The sequence below is a fragment of the Lasioglossum baleicum genome, chromosome 2, assembly GCF_051020765.1.
Source record: "Lasioglossum baleicum chromosome 2, iyLasBale1, whole genome shotgun sequence".
NCBI classification, from domain to species: domain Eukaryota; kingdom Metazoa; phylum Arthropoda; class Insecta; order Hymenoptera; family Halictidae; genus Lasioglossum; species Lasioglossum baleicum.
The window spans coordinates 16,311,026-16,325,164 of NC_134930.1; the positions used below are offsets into that span (position 1 = coordinate 16,311,026).

Below are 14,139 nucleotides of genomic sequence, written 5' to 3' on the forward strand. Positions count from 1 at the left end.
TAGATACACGCGCAGCTTTATGCTTCCGAATAATGGGAATTACGCCTCGTAAACGTAAAAATAGGACTTCTGATCTTTTATCTAGCGCTTTTGACTACTGGAAACCTGGATTGCTATCCTGGAAAACGAGTCTACCCCCATAAGCTTAACACTAAACCTACCGAGCACTAAAAGCGATTAAAATGTGTTCCAGCTTACAAAAATGACAAGGTTCTGTTTATTTAGATCTTATGCAATTTTTATTACAATATGTGCTTGGAGAAAGAAACTTATCGAATCAATTTCCATGTAAGCGATTTCATTATTTCAGTAATCGTAAAATGAAAAATATAGGACTGGTCATTTGACCGGCAGTGGTGGGTTTAGTGTTAAGGAAATTAGTTTTCAAGAAGATTATTTGGTATGCACTTGATTGCGAGCCTAATTCTGGCTGCGTTACAATTTCCAGCTGGCTCTGCCACGTCTGTCTCTCGATGTATTGCGGCTGAAAGTCATCGGTTATGTTTTTGCATGGCATCTCTCACTGATCCCGCATAGAGGACCCGAGGGTTTATGGTTGTTTGTCGCTTTACCTATCGGTGTCACTATGTTCTTGCTTGATAAGGTACAATTTTCGAGAATCGAAAAACCGAACTTTACCATATAAACTAGCGAATTGCGTGGAAGCAATCTATTTTGGAAAATTGGGGAACAATAAACGTGAGCTTATGTTTATCGGGGAACTGCGATCTCGAAATCGAGCAACGTGAATATCCTGTTCGATGCTCAGTGACGTACACTCTCATCGATTACGCACATTGTATCGAAACGAATACAAATACTCGTAGAGAAAACATCAACTCTTCAGTTTTTAGCCTTTTGCGATTCATGTTGATCTGAAATGAATGTGATCAAATCAATTGTAAATTGTGTTGAATGCTGTGTAAATGTATTCTGAATTAAAGAGATTTATTATTAGTAGACTGCGGATCTTTATTAAAATTTATTAATTTAATAAATTTATTATTTATTTGTTAAAATAAATGTTTGCATTGATTGCAAGACACTGCAGCGAAATAAAAATTTCTTCCTTCTTTTAATTATCTCACTAACGAGAAACTTGTACACTGGTGGCTTTAAATCTTTTTCATAGGTCCACTGTTTTAAATTGTACATACAGATTTTTGTCATAAATGCATGTAATTAATCATTGAAATTACTGTCTTGCAATTGAGAATTTGTATTTTGCAAAAAATCCGAAGTCTATTAAAATATAATATAATCGAATATAATTGTAAGCCTGGTTCGAATAGATAGAAATATTTAATATAAATTTAAATAAAAGCGTGGAGCGCCCACGAAGATTACGTCAAGATATTTTAGCGCTCCACGCTTTTATTTATAGTCACTAATGTCATGATTTTATTTAGATTTATATTAAATTTCTCTATCTATTCCGACACTAATTTCATAACAGAAGAAATTTTGAACTAATTGCTTAAAATTTTAAGGCGAAATATTATTGATCATTTAACTGGATTCGGTATTTTAAGGAGAACCCGGAAAAAATTATTTTCTCCTTTTTAGTGCATTTTAATATAAGCGTGGTATTTAAAACGTTTCTTTTATATATTTTAAGCAAGTATGTATACAAAATATCAGCAAGATTGGACTATGCGAAGAGGTTTAAAATTCGATTACGAGATTCGACGTATGCAACAACACGGCAAGTTAATATAAGCGTGGTAAAAATATTGCAAAAGGCTAGAAAACATGCTCTAACGAACTGTATTATTTAACTAAAAACAGCGAGAATTGATAAATTAATGATGTAACCATAAGTAAAAGGACTGAGTGAAGTCTGTGTTAATAATAACGAGATTGCGGTATTTTCAGCGAAACTTTTTTTTTTTACTGGCGAATAAAACCGAAATTGGATCGAATGAAGAAAATTTGATTTTGCTCCCGGAGCGGTTCGGCGCATTGAAAATATTACGAGCATCGTAAAAAGACTATATTTACTCTAATAAAACGTGTGATAATATTTCGGAGATATCTTTATACGGTCTAGAAATAGCGCCGTATAATGTTGCATAGTTTAAGAGTCGCCTCACGTACGGTTAATTGAATCGAACATGACTGTGTCGAGCATGATGTAATTCATATCATCCTAGATAATTATAGTACAGTCAGGTGCAAGAAACCTTTAGGTGCGCACAGAAGAAAATGCACAGGAGGACGGCGGACGCGGATATAGCCGACGAGTTAACTCGTCCTAACCGAGGTCAACAGGTTATATGTATAGAACAGTGTAGATTAGCGATTAGGGGGAGAGTATAGTGTCCTAGCGGTGAATGAATGTGGTTTGCTGTTTAGATGGCGATCCCTGGCTGAAACTGGCAATAAATGATCGATTTAAACAATCCTACAATTATGATTCATTAATTGTTAATTACCCTCGAGAGAGACGATCAAAAAGCTCGAATCGAAAATATAAAATATTCACTCACAAAATGATTTCTCAAAATATAATAATTTAACGACTAATTCTGTACCAAAACAACGTTATATTTCAAGGAAAGAATATTGTATATCTGAAAATACTTTTTCGTGCATTTAAAATTGCTCCATAAAATCAGAAATATCTGAAATATAAAAAGAGGTCCCAGAAATCTCTCACAATATAATTATTGAACAGCTAATTCTACAGAAGAACAATGTCCTGCCTTTTCGTATATCAAGAAAAGAATATTGTACATACATTAAAATAATTTTTTACGCAATTTAAAATTGCTCCATGAAATCAGAAAAATCTGAAAAATAAAAAGAGGTCCCTGAGATCTCTCACAATATAATTATTGAACAGCTAATTCTATAGAAGAACAATGTCCTGCCTTTTCGTATATCGAGGAAAGGGTATTGTACTTCGAAATAATTTTTCATGCGAGTCAAAATTGCACGATAAAATCAGGAAAAAAATATGGGAGATAGGAAGAGGTCTCTCGAGAGTGCAACCATAAAGGAACGACCGATCAGGCCAGTTTTCGCTATTGGATCACTTCTTTCCCGTGGCATGAGCTTATCTAGGGTCTCGACGGTGCATTCAGTTCAAACGTAGACGTGCCTGAACGTTTGTGGCTCTCGTTTATATTTTATATTGCATGCGATAGAGCGTTCTCTGACTGGCAGAAAGCTGATTAGGCCGCTCGGTGTTCTAGCACGAACGGAAAATACGACGAATCGCGTTCGCGAAAACCGACCTGGACAGAAACAAACGCCGACAATGTTTACCCTCCACTTATCCCATTTTTTATTTTTTTTTCAACATATTTTTTCTCGTCGGTGTTTTCGTTTATTCTGGCGCGCGCCGACAACACTGTTTGGGTAACAAAAGGTGCTCCATTGTTTTCGAATTAAACGGTACACATTGTTTGTGGCCATGTCGGAAAAATAATATAATCAGCGAGAGGAAGACAGTCGGGAATTTGTTTGAACCATTTTTACTTCGCTGTTCATCAAGAAAAGAGATTTTATATTTTAATTTTAGTGTTCGAGGAAAGTTTGATATGTCTTTATGTGTCAAATAATTTATCGAAATTGGTGAAAGAAATTTTGCAGAATAAGAGGAATAGATTTTCTAAATTTTCAGAACAATTTTGAACATAATGAAGGCAAATACTCATCACACGGAAAAGATCAAAGGAAAAATAAAATCAGCAGTCGATTTGCGATTGTTAATTTACGATTCTCCTTCAATCGCGTGACGCATTTCCGCGAGAGGATCGTCACGAGCAAAACATTTTCGATTGTCACTTTATGCAATTTATACGATGAAATATTTATCAACGGACAAATTTCGTGAAACAGTAAAAATATATCGCAGTGGCATCGAACTGCGATACACCAAGCGAGATTAATTAACGGATTCATTATTTCGCCTACACGGAAATTTGTCTCCAAAACACAGCTTTGCAATCATGTTTCTTGTTATGGAAACGTATAAATGTATTTAATACCAGCAGTGTATATCTACGTTACAATCGATTCACAGATCAGTTGTCTCTCTTAATTGGAAAACCACGTTTATCGCGTTTAATTTGTAGAACGTTAATATTGTACAGTATTCCTTAAGAATCGCTTGGACGGTATACCGGGGTTAATTAATGACCCGAGTGAAGTTTTCTTGCGTCGGATATCTTTCAATACACAGATATTTACCAGCAAGAATGATGTCCAAGATGAAGTCTCCGAGACTTGGAACGATATTAATTAATTATCGTAGAAAACATTTTCCTCTTCATCAAAGACTTCGTGTTTTTGAACTGTTTCTTATTTCTTATTTCTCTTGCGTAAATATTGTACAAGTTGGAGCCACTGTTCGTCACTATTTTTATTACAAAATTAAAAAGACTTTCTTCCAAAGTCAGACGTTTTTAATTATAAATTTCTCAATGTTCTGGTAAGATGAAATCAAAGAACCACAAAGAATTACAAAATAAATTGGTGAAGTAAGCATCGAATAAATGATTCTAATATTTAAACAATTATTAAGACTTTTCACTAGTATTAATTCCCACGTGAAAAGATGAAAGAACCATAAATGTGAGGAATCAAGAGACGATAAGTCGTCGAAGAAGTGGAACACGTTTCGACGAGTAAACTCGTCCCGGAAACGGTGCAACAGAGTAACTCGGTCCCGTCAGGTGGTCGATCGAGTTATGGTTGGATAAAGGAACTCTTTAATGAATGAACTTTCGTCGGGGTGAGACGTGGTAGAACGCGGAAGACAGGGAACGGAAACAGAGGAACGGTGATAGATTAAAAACGAATCGAACAGGGCCGAGACCGATTCGTTCGATCGCGCGAATCCGATAATTCGTTAATCTGATTAGCAAACCGGCGTGCCACTCGATTAAAGGCGAAACGTTCTGTACACGACGCGATTAGGCGAGGAGAACAGGCTGTTCGCGGGCCACGATTACTATGCGGGACACGGAACAGTCCTCCGACGTTGACTGATTCTGAAACTAGCGGCTTTTGTCTTCGCATTTTTCATACGGAACACTGTTTCGTGCGGCTCGCGATACAGAATCATTCTTGTACCGTGACATCTTCAAATGTAGCAAATAATCCTCTTAATCATTTGTTTGTGGCGGAGCCATTTTTTAAAGTAAAACTTGCTAGCTAGACAATAATGTTTATGTTATTTGTACGACAACGTATTATTTTTACAATTCTTTTAAACCAATTTTGAGTTGAATTTCTGCGAACCGTGTAAAAAGATGTATTACACACATTGTTACCAAAAGAGATGAAGTAGAACAAAAATTTTCACTAATATACGCGGAACAACCCACATTTTAGAAAAAAAAGACAACAATTCACACTAAAATAAAAAACAATTGCTAAAAATGTCACCAAAAAAGAATAAAACAACAATTCACACTAAAATAAAAGACCATCACTAAAAATGTTACCAAAAAAGAATAAAACAACAATTCACACTAAAATAAAAGACCATTACTAAAAATGTTACCAAAAAAGAATAAAAGCAACAATTCTCACTAGAATAAAAAACCATTACTAAAAGTGTCACAAGAAAAGAATAAAACAACAATTCACATTGAATAAGGGTACAGTTACTAAAAATGTCACAAAATATAAATAAAAATGGCATAAAATCGTCCATACTTGAACGTCAAAACCGCCGTTCGCCATAATGACAGGCAAATGGCGTTGCGACGCAAGGAGCCGCAAATTTTAATTAAATCACATCCGTTTCCTGTGGCGGTTTATTTTTGTTATCCGTTGCCAAAGTGAGAAAAATCGCGCGGCAGCAGCGCGACGACGCGACGCGACGTTAATAAATAGAAATCGTACACCGTAATTAAAAAGCTTGAAAGTCAGAGAGAGAGAGAGAGGGAGAGTGCATACTCGTGTCGCATTTTTCGCCGTCAATTTATTCCGGTCTTCCGGCCGGAGATCAGAATTTCCCCGTGTCCCGTTATCGGCGTACATCGTTATCCTAATTTACCGGTCTCTCCACTGCAAGAAGTCCCGACTCCGAACTATCCACCATCGTCGTCGTTATGCTAAACCGTCGTCCCGGTGAACCTTGTGCTTGATTCTAGGCTGCAACTTTATCAGACTGTGGATCTTCGTGCGAAAGAACGTTTTTCTTTCTGCAATCTTTCACTTTTCGCGCCTGCAGCAAATTATCGGATGGAAGTCAGCGGAGCAATTATTCTATTCGCGAATCTTTTGTGCATTCATTGCAGAAAATGTTTTCCAAGACACGCGGTAAATAGGTGATTCCAGTTATCTTCAAGTATCATCACTGTTTGTTCAGATATATTTTATCAATTTTACTCAATTTCTCCCCTGGTAATTTGTTTAGAATCTGCGAAATACAAGACAATTGTATTCTTTCTTCTTCAATTCTTGGCTTGTAAAGAAATTGTTCTTGATTATTTTTTGGAAAACTGCAACGGGCACAAGATAATTGTATTCTTTCTTCTTCGATTTTTGGCTTGTAAAGAAATTGTTCTTGGTTATTTTTTTGCAAAACTGCAACGGGCACATTCGTCACATTTTTCTGCTTAAAATGATACCAAACACGACGCAGTTAGTTTCGCATTAACTCGTTTAATCCACAATCTGGTAGACCCTCTGTTATCCGAACCTGCGAGTCTCGCATTCTTGATACGCCTGTAGCTAAATGAATTCGACGAATTCAAGCGAATCCTTTTACACACATATTCTATATCGTACTCAAAGTAGATTCCCGAAAACATTAATTGTTTAAAATAAAATCAGAATACTCCCTTAACGGATCATCGAAGCGAACGAGACGGTGAAGAGTGAATTGGAGGGATCGTCACCGACGAATTCCGAGCGCGATCACTTCTGAGAGGTGTGGAAGGGTTAACGAACTTCCCATTCGCGCAGTCAGACCGGAAACAGACGTACGAACAAGCGAGCAGAGACGTTTTCCGATAGCTTGTGGTCGCGAACTGTTACAAAGCGAAACGGCTCGCTCGTCGATGAGAAACAAATTACCGGGCGTGCGGGCTCGGGGAAAAAGTAATCTCGTTCCGGGACGAAGGACAGCATTACGGCCCGGCCTAAATGCAGTTTACTTTGCTCGGCCTCGACGAGATTTTCCCCTGACCCCTCCGCTGCAACATTTTGGAACACGTTCAAGCTCATTAGCCTGGTATTGCTAATACCAACCGCGCCGCGGCAATATGTTCCTGCGACGTTACCGCATTTCGCGTCCGCTCTCTTCTTCATCTGTCTCTGCACTGTAATCAGCCGACCGCGTTCCGCAAAATTGATCGTCCATTCTTCCGCTAAATATTAGAGATCATGGTTTTGAACACGTGCACACGCGTATTTCATTTTCACGTACGCCAATATGAATACACGCGCATTATTTCACGTTATGCATGTATACAGTAGTATCTCCGTAACTGACGCACAGTGGTCACAGTGGATTTTACCACTATTTGAAAGCTTAAGGGTACAACAATGTAGGTCGTTGGATACGTTTTGACATCAGTTACAGTACTATGAAAGACGTCGATGAAGAAAATCATTCTTTGAAAAGGGGTCGATGAAGAGACTCATTCTTTGAAAAGGAGTCGATGAAGAAAATTATTCTTTGAAAAGGAGTCGATGAAGAAACTCATTCCTTGAAAAGGGGTCGATGAAGAAAATCATTCTCTAAAAAGGGGTCGATGAAGGAAATCATTCTTTGAAAAGAAGTCGATGAAGAAAATCATTCTTTGAAAAGGGGTCGATGAAGAAACTCATTCCTTGAAAAGGGGTCGATGAAGGAGCTCATTCCTTGAAAAGGAGTCGATGAAGAAAATCATTCTCTAAAAAGGGGTCGATGAAGGAAATCATTCTTTGATAAGGAGTCGATGAAGAAACTCATTCTTTGAAAAGGAGTCGACGAAGAAAATCATTCTTTGAAAAGGAGTCGATGAAGAAACTCATTCCTTGAAAAGGGGTCGATGAAGAAACTCATTCTTTGGAAAGGAGTCGTTGAAGAAACTCATTCTTTGGAAAGGAGTCGATGAAGAAACTCATTCTTTGGAAAGGAGTCGATGAAGAAAATCATCCTTTGAAAAGGAGGCGATGAAGAAACTCATTCTTTGGAAAGGAGTCGATGAAGAAACTCATCCCTTGAAAAGGGGTCGATGAAGAAACTCATTCTTTGGAAAGGAGTCGATGAAAAAACTCATTCTTTGGAAAGGAGTCGATGAAAAAACTCATTCTTTGGAAAGGAGACGATGAAGAAACTCATTCCTTGAAAAGGAGTCGATGAAGAAAATCATTCTCTAAAAAGGGGTCGATGTACGAAAAAGATTGGGAACCCCTCGCTTAGAAAGTAATGCAGACACATTAAATACCGAATTAACTCAAGTAATTTTTTACCAAATGATCGGCCACCGTGTGTCGCACCGTCTCCGAGAATTTCGAAGACGCCGAAAAAAATATTCCAAGACGCCTGGTAAGTGGACCAAGCTCGGATTCAAGAAGAGATCACAGGGTTCCCTGTGATCGCGGGGGCCCTGTGCAAACTTGTACGAAAATGTTTCGGTGCACTCGAGACAAGTGCATCGTCTCTTCGCCTGTCCGCTCGGGTGTCTCGTAATTAGCAAGTTTCCAGCTAGCGGAGCTTGCGAAGATTGCGGCGTGGCACAGCGTTTCGCGAACTGTATCACGTCCTCGGAAAAACGGCACCCCTCCACGCGAACAGACCTAATTTACCGACCCGGGGGAAAATTCAGGGCGGACCTAAAACGTTCGCGAACATCTGCAAATGCTCCACTGGCCGTGGAACTCGCGAAACTTGGAAGTTTGTTGATTTTCATGCAATCGCTGTACGTACCCAACATGTCGGACACCATTGAACGTTTGAAAAATAATAGGTACAATTTTTCTTAAAAGACTTGCCTCAGGTTTGACTTATTAGACTTGTCAGGTGCCTCACCCTGTATATAAACTTGTTCTTTTAAAAAATCAATACATACACCTTGTTAACATTGGGTTTACGGGTGCTAATGTTTTTAATTTACGATTATTGGGATTGTAAAGACGCCTACATGAGAAATTATTCAATAAATTTCAATAAATGCATGCTTTAATTTGAATGGCGAACTCACGCGTACGTGTCTGCGGCAGTTGGTGTGGTGGTGCCGGTTTTATCTGTTCCCGGAGCCGTTTTCCGCGAACGGAATCGATCGATTCACCGCGGACGAATCACAGCTGAGGGTCTCTGCTCGATAATTAGACGCCAGTTCACACCGAAATCAATGGGATGTAATTTCAGGCAGGGGTCACGTGTTACGCGAACCTGTAATCAAAGATAGAGAATTGGCGAGCGATACGTTTGCCAACTGTTTGCATCGTGAATTATGTGTCGCGACGCTCGGACGGTGCGCAATCGATGCGTCCTGTCTCTCGACTTCCGTCGATTCGATTCGCTCCTGTGAACTCCATTTCCCCAGAAGAAATTCAAACCACACAATCTCGCGCTAAAAGCAATTTTCACATATTCATAACACGCTGATCGATCTTCAAATATTAATATTCACCACTGGACCGTGGAGTTCCATGCGAAGTAAAATTAATACGACGGCATTTCCAATTGAAATATTATCACTAGACTGCGGATGTTTATGCAAGATTCAATTTTTGTAGGCAAATATTCAGACCGTGGAATCATGTAAAAGCTTATTTTCAGTGATAATAGTCTTTGTAGATCCGAAATTAATAAAAATCGTACTGATTTCTGTGGAATTTTATTTTCTAGAATTTTTTGAATATTTTTGGAAGCTAAAGATCCGCAGTTTAATTATCTTTTTAAATAATCTTGTCAAATATTTTTGTAAACACCAAATTCTCTGATCAATTTCAACTCTGCAGTTTGGGTCCTGGTTCGGATAATAGAGATGCCACTAAATCGTGAATTAAACAAACAAATAGACTACAAATCGCATCGTGTTTGGACTCATTTTAATCAGCAGAACATCGCGAATATGTACTCCATAGATTCATTTAAAAATTCTTTAGAGAACAAATATCGAACCCTTTCAATACCAGTCTCGAAGTACATAATTGAGATTACAATAAATATTTAACTTCCAAACGTTCATAGTCACTCCTTGTGAAGACTGACGATTGTTACCGAGGTTCTTTTTGAATCGAACAGTACAATTGATTTCCTGTTTATTCGGATATAAATCTCAATTGCACTATCAAGCGATTTTCGGTGCAATCGTCGCTACAGTGATTCGACGCCATACGATCCCTGAAGTTTGCTCTTCCCATTGATTTCGGCGGGACAACGCGCTCGAACTTTCTGAGCTTTGTGCGCCGCTGGCCCGGTAATTAGCCGGATACGTGATTGCTCGGTCCAATCAAGAAGTTTCGCGCTACGTGCCCGCGCCATTACAAACATAAACGAGATGCGATGAATCCCTCGGTCGAATGGCAATCCCAGAAGGCCGTGGTCGAGCCCTGGAGCGTGAGATATCCGCTAACAAGATGTTTATGCGTTTTCTGACTGTGGTTGACTTTCGAGCAAATCGTATTTTAGAGTGGGCGGAGCAAAGCGCCAGTGGGCGTGGCGCTGGCTCATAGTGGGGACAACAGCTGTAAACTACATATTAGAATTACTAAAAATTGTAATTCTGTTTCTTTATGCATTTATGGCTTCTAAAAATTTTCAAGAAATGATAGAATATAAAATTCCACAGAATTGTGTGCGATTTTTATTTATCGCCAGACTGTGGCTCTTTATGTAAAATAAAAATTGCAGAAACTGCATCGATTGCACAAAATAGAAACCAAGTTGCATGTTATTTTTTCCCTTAATGCTTTGAATAGAGCAGAAATCATACAATATTGACATCTTCAATTTTCTAAATTGTACAACAATTTTGAATTCCATCTACTCAATTTTGCTATAAATACATAGAGATCCGCAGTCTATTTATTGCAGATCGATAAAGGCTACTACCACTGAAAACAAGATTTTATTTGTTCCCACTTTCTTGAAATCTGCCTGCAGAAATTAAAAATTGCATAAACATCCACAGTCTATTCATTGTACACTGTACGCTATTCAAACCTAAGTCTCTGTACACTATATTCAAACGTAAATGTCCACATAATTGTTCACTATTCACTTAAAAAGCATGTGTATACATAATTGTCTCCATAAATCTGCAATGCAAAGAACAAACTCAGATGCCAGTGGGCGGAGCAAAGATTCAGTGGGCGTGGCGCCGCTGGCTCATAATCGGGGAATCCGAACCTTGAGTCTTCCATTCTTTCTTGAATCCTCGTTCCACCTGACGATCAGACGTTAGAAAACTATCAGATATCTTGTCGAATCTCGTCGAACGATCTTCACGCCTGTTCTTCACGGCTCGAGAAGTTCTCGCGGTCTAGATGCGCTAAATCTCTCGATCCCGACGCGCTCGAAACACAGATTAAAGGCCGCACTTGTAACGAGACGTCGAATTCGCAGCCCCGTTCTCCGCGCAAAAGTCTTTTATTTCTCCTTCGGTGGAGAGCCTCGGGAAATGCGTTTCCCGCTCTCCTTTGCCAGTTGCGAAATTTTTATCGCGCTCGTCCCGCGGACACTTCGCTCCGCCGCAAATGGAAGTCTCCGTGTCGGTGAACTGTCGCAACGTTCGTGTGCGTATGCTTTTCGATCATCATTCTCCGAGTCCGAGGAGAAATAGCTGGCAATATTCATTTTTCTGTTCAATGGGGTTAAACAATTGGGGAAACGTCGCCATTCTTCGTCTCGCTTATACAGTTTCCTATTCCGATCTCCGACAAATAAAAATTCGTACGGCGAACATCAAAATATGTATTCTCCTTTTAAACCCTCGCCGTTCTTTGACGAGCCTGACTCGTGATGAAGGTGTTTAACGAAGTCTAACAAATATGAATGTTATATTTCATTTTAGATGAAATAAAATTTGATACGTTCGTAATCAATATTTAAGCATTCAAATAAATGTAGCCATACGAAAAATATACATTTTCCTTTCCCTTCTACGACATTTTTGTGCACAAAGACGTTCACTGTAACTGTAAAAGACGATTAATCACTGTAACTGTAAAAGAAAAGGTACGGCAAGGGGTTAATGGTCCCTCGCAAGTAGGGTAAAGGTACCAGTTACCGAGCGTCATCCGCTAATACAAAACTTCTTTGAAATTAACAAAAACATGAAGAGTACCTAGTATTGCTTTATTTTTAAAAATAAAAATGATGTTTCCCCTTCGTATATAAATGAAAGGTATTACAATAATTTTTGTTTAAGATATAGAAAACATCAGTTAAAAACCTTATTCCCTGAGACAACGCAAATTTTTCGTTTCTGATTATAGCAAATGTTAAGAAACTGTGATACACCAGAGGATAATAAAATAATGATTCTGTTGTGCTAATTAATAAAAATATCACGAGGTGCCTAATATTTTTAGCAAATTTTTTTGTTTCCGATTATAGCAAATGCTAAGAAACTGTGATACACCAGAGGATAATAAAATAATGATTCTGTTGTGCTAATTAATAAAAATATCACGAAGTGCCTAATATTTTTAGCAATTTTTTCGTTTCCGGTTATATGTGCAAAATGCTAAGAAACTGTGATACACCAGACGATGATAAAATAATGATTTTTACGTCATAAAAAAATTATTTAATTAATTTGTCATCACAAATTTCTTGTGTCCGGTAAATAGGACCAAAACTTCGTTAATATTTCTTTTGCTTTTCAACAAAATCGTCCAGAAAATTTGACGACACAGAAAAAAGGTTGATAATCAATCGTTTATCACAAATAATGCAAAATAAATTACAGAATGCTTTCAAGTTAATAAAAAAAAGTTCCAAGTCGTCACTAAATATCCAGTAACTGGTAGCCTACACTATACTACAACCAACATTTTCCTTTGAACGAAATAATTAGCCGAAAGTTCACATTGTGTTAATTATTTTGCTATGAACGAAAGGGTGGGGAACAGGGTTGAACGCTTCGTGTTGTACAATATCGCGGCCGCGTTATCGCAGTGATAAGAAAGACACGGTCGCACTGTTCGAATGATTCGCTTTGTCGCTTGAGAGCAGCGTTTCTAGAGCACAGCACGCGCGGCTCAGGAGAGAGAAAAGAAAAGGTGAGAGTTAGTCTCGGACTGTGCGAGGTTACTAAACGAGCGATTTTACCGCTGTTCGTAGAAAAGCCCGACGAAAGGAGAAGGATGCGGGAACCACAGAGGATCCGAAATTGTACCTCGAGGAGGCGGCCCTCGAAAGGCAGCTGCCCGAGCTGGACCTGAGGATGCTGGTCGATCTGCCGCCCGGTCTCGACTACAACGAGTGGCTGGCCTCACACACCCTCGCACTGTTCGATCACATCAACCTCGTTTACGGAACGATATCCGAGTTCTGCACCATGACGGGCTGTCCCGACATGACCGGTCCCGGTTTAAGGTACGTCGCAATGCGAACCAATTTGTTCTTCACCCTCTTCGAGACATATTCCTTCCTCTCTTAGGGGAGCGTGAAAGAGACGGTACTAAATCAGTAGCGAAACTTGTTTGTTTTGTAATGATTCTTTTTTGTGGAACTAATGCCAGTATATCCGGGACATTTTGCTGATTGAAATGAACCCAAACACGACGCAGTTTGGGTTGAATTTCTTTATTTAATCCACGATAAAGTGCATCCTCGATTATCCGAACCGGGGATCTCTGAACCTTCTGAAACAATTGTGAGAAACAGATTTTAGTACATTGCAATGGCAAAAAATGGCAAAACTTGTTTGTTTTGTAATGATTCTTTTTTGTGAAACTAATGCCAGTATATCCGGGACATTTTGCTGATTGAAATGAACCCAAACACGACGCAGTTCGGGTTGAATTTGTTTATTTAATCCACGATAAAGTGCATCCTCGATTATCCGAACCGGGGATCTCTGAACCTTCTGAAACAATTGTGAGAAACAGATTTTAGTACATTGCAATGGCAAAAAATGGCAAAACTTGTTTGTTTTGTAATGATTCTTTTTTGTGAAACTAATGCCAGTATATCCGGGACATTTTGCTGATTGAAATGAACCCAAACACGAC

The 14,139-nt window shown here is 38.7% G+C and overlaps 1 protein-coding gene across 10 annotated transcripts in view; it reads left to right on the plus strand.

Annotated features, from left to right (window-relative positions):
• Window positions 1-14,139, plus strand: part of Mob2 (MOB kinase activator 2) — an 86,169-nt gene that overhangs the window by 66,496 nt on the left and 5,534 nt on the right. For all 10 annotated transcript variants that reach the window (XM_076447067.1, XM_076447070.1, XM_076447072.1 and 7 more), the window contains one exon: window positions 13,247-13,501. In XM_076447067.1, the coding sequence (XP_076303182.1) occupies window positions 13,247-13,501 (255 nt within the window). The remainder of the gene's footprint in view (window positions 1-13,246; window positions 13,502-14,139) is intronic.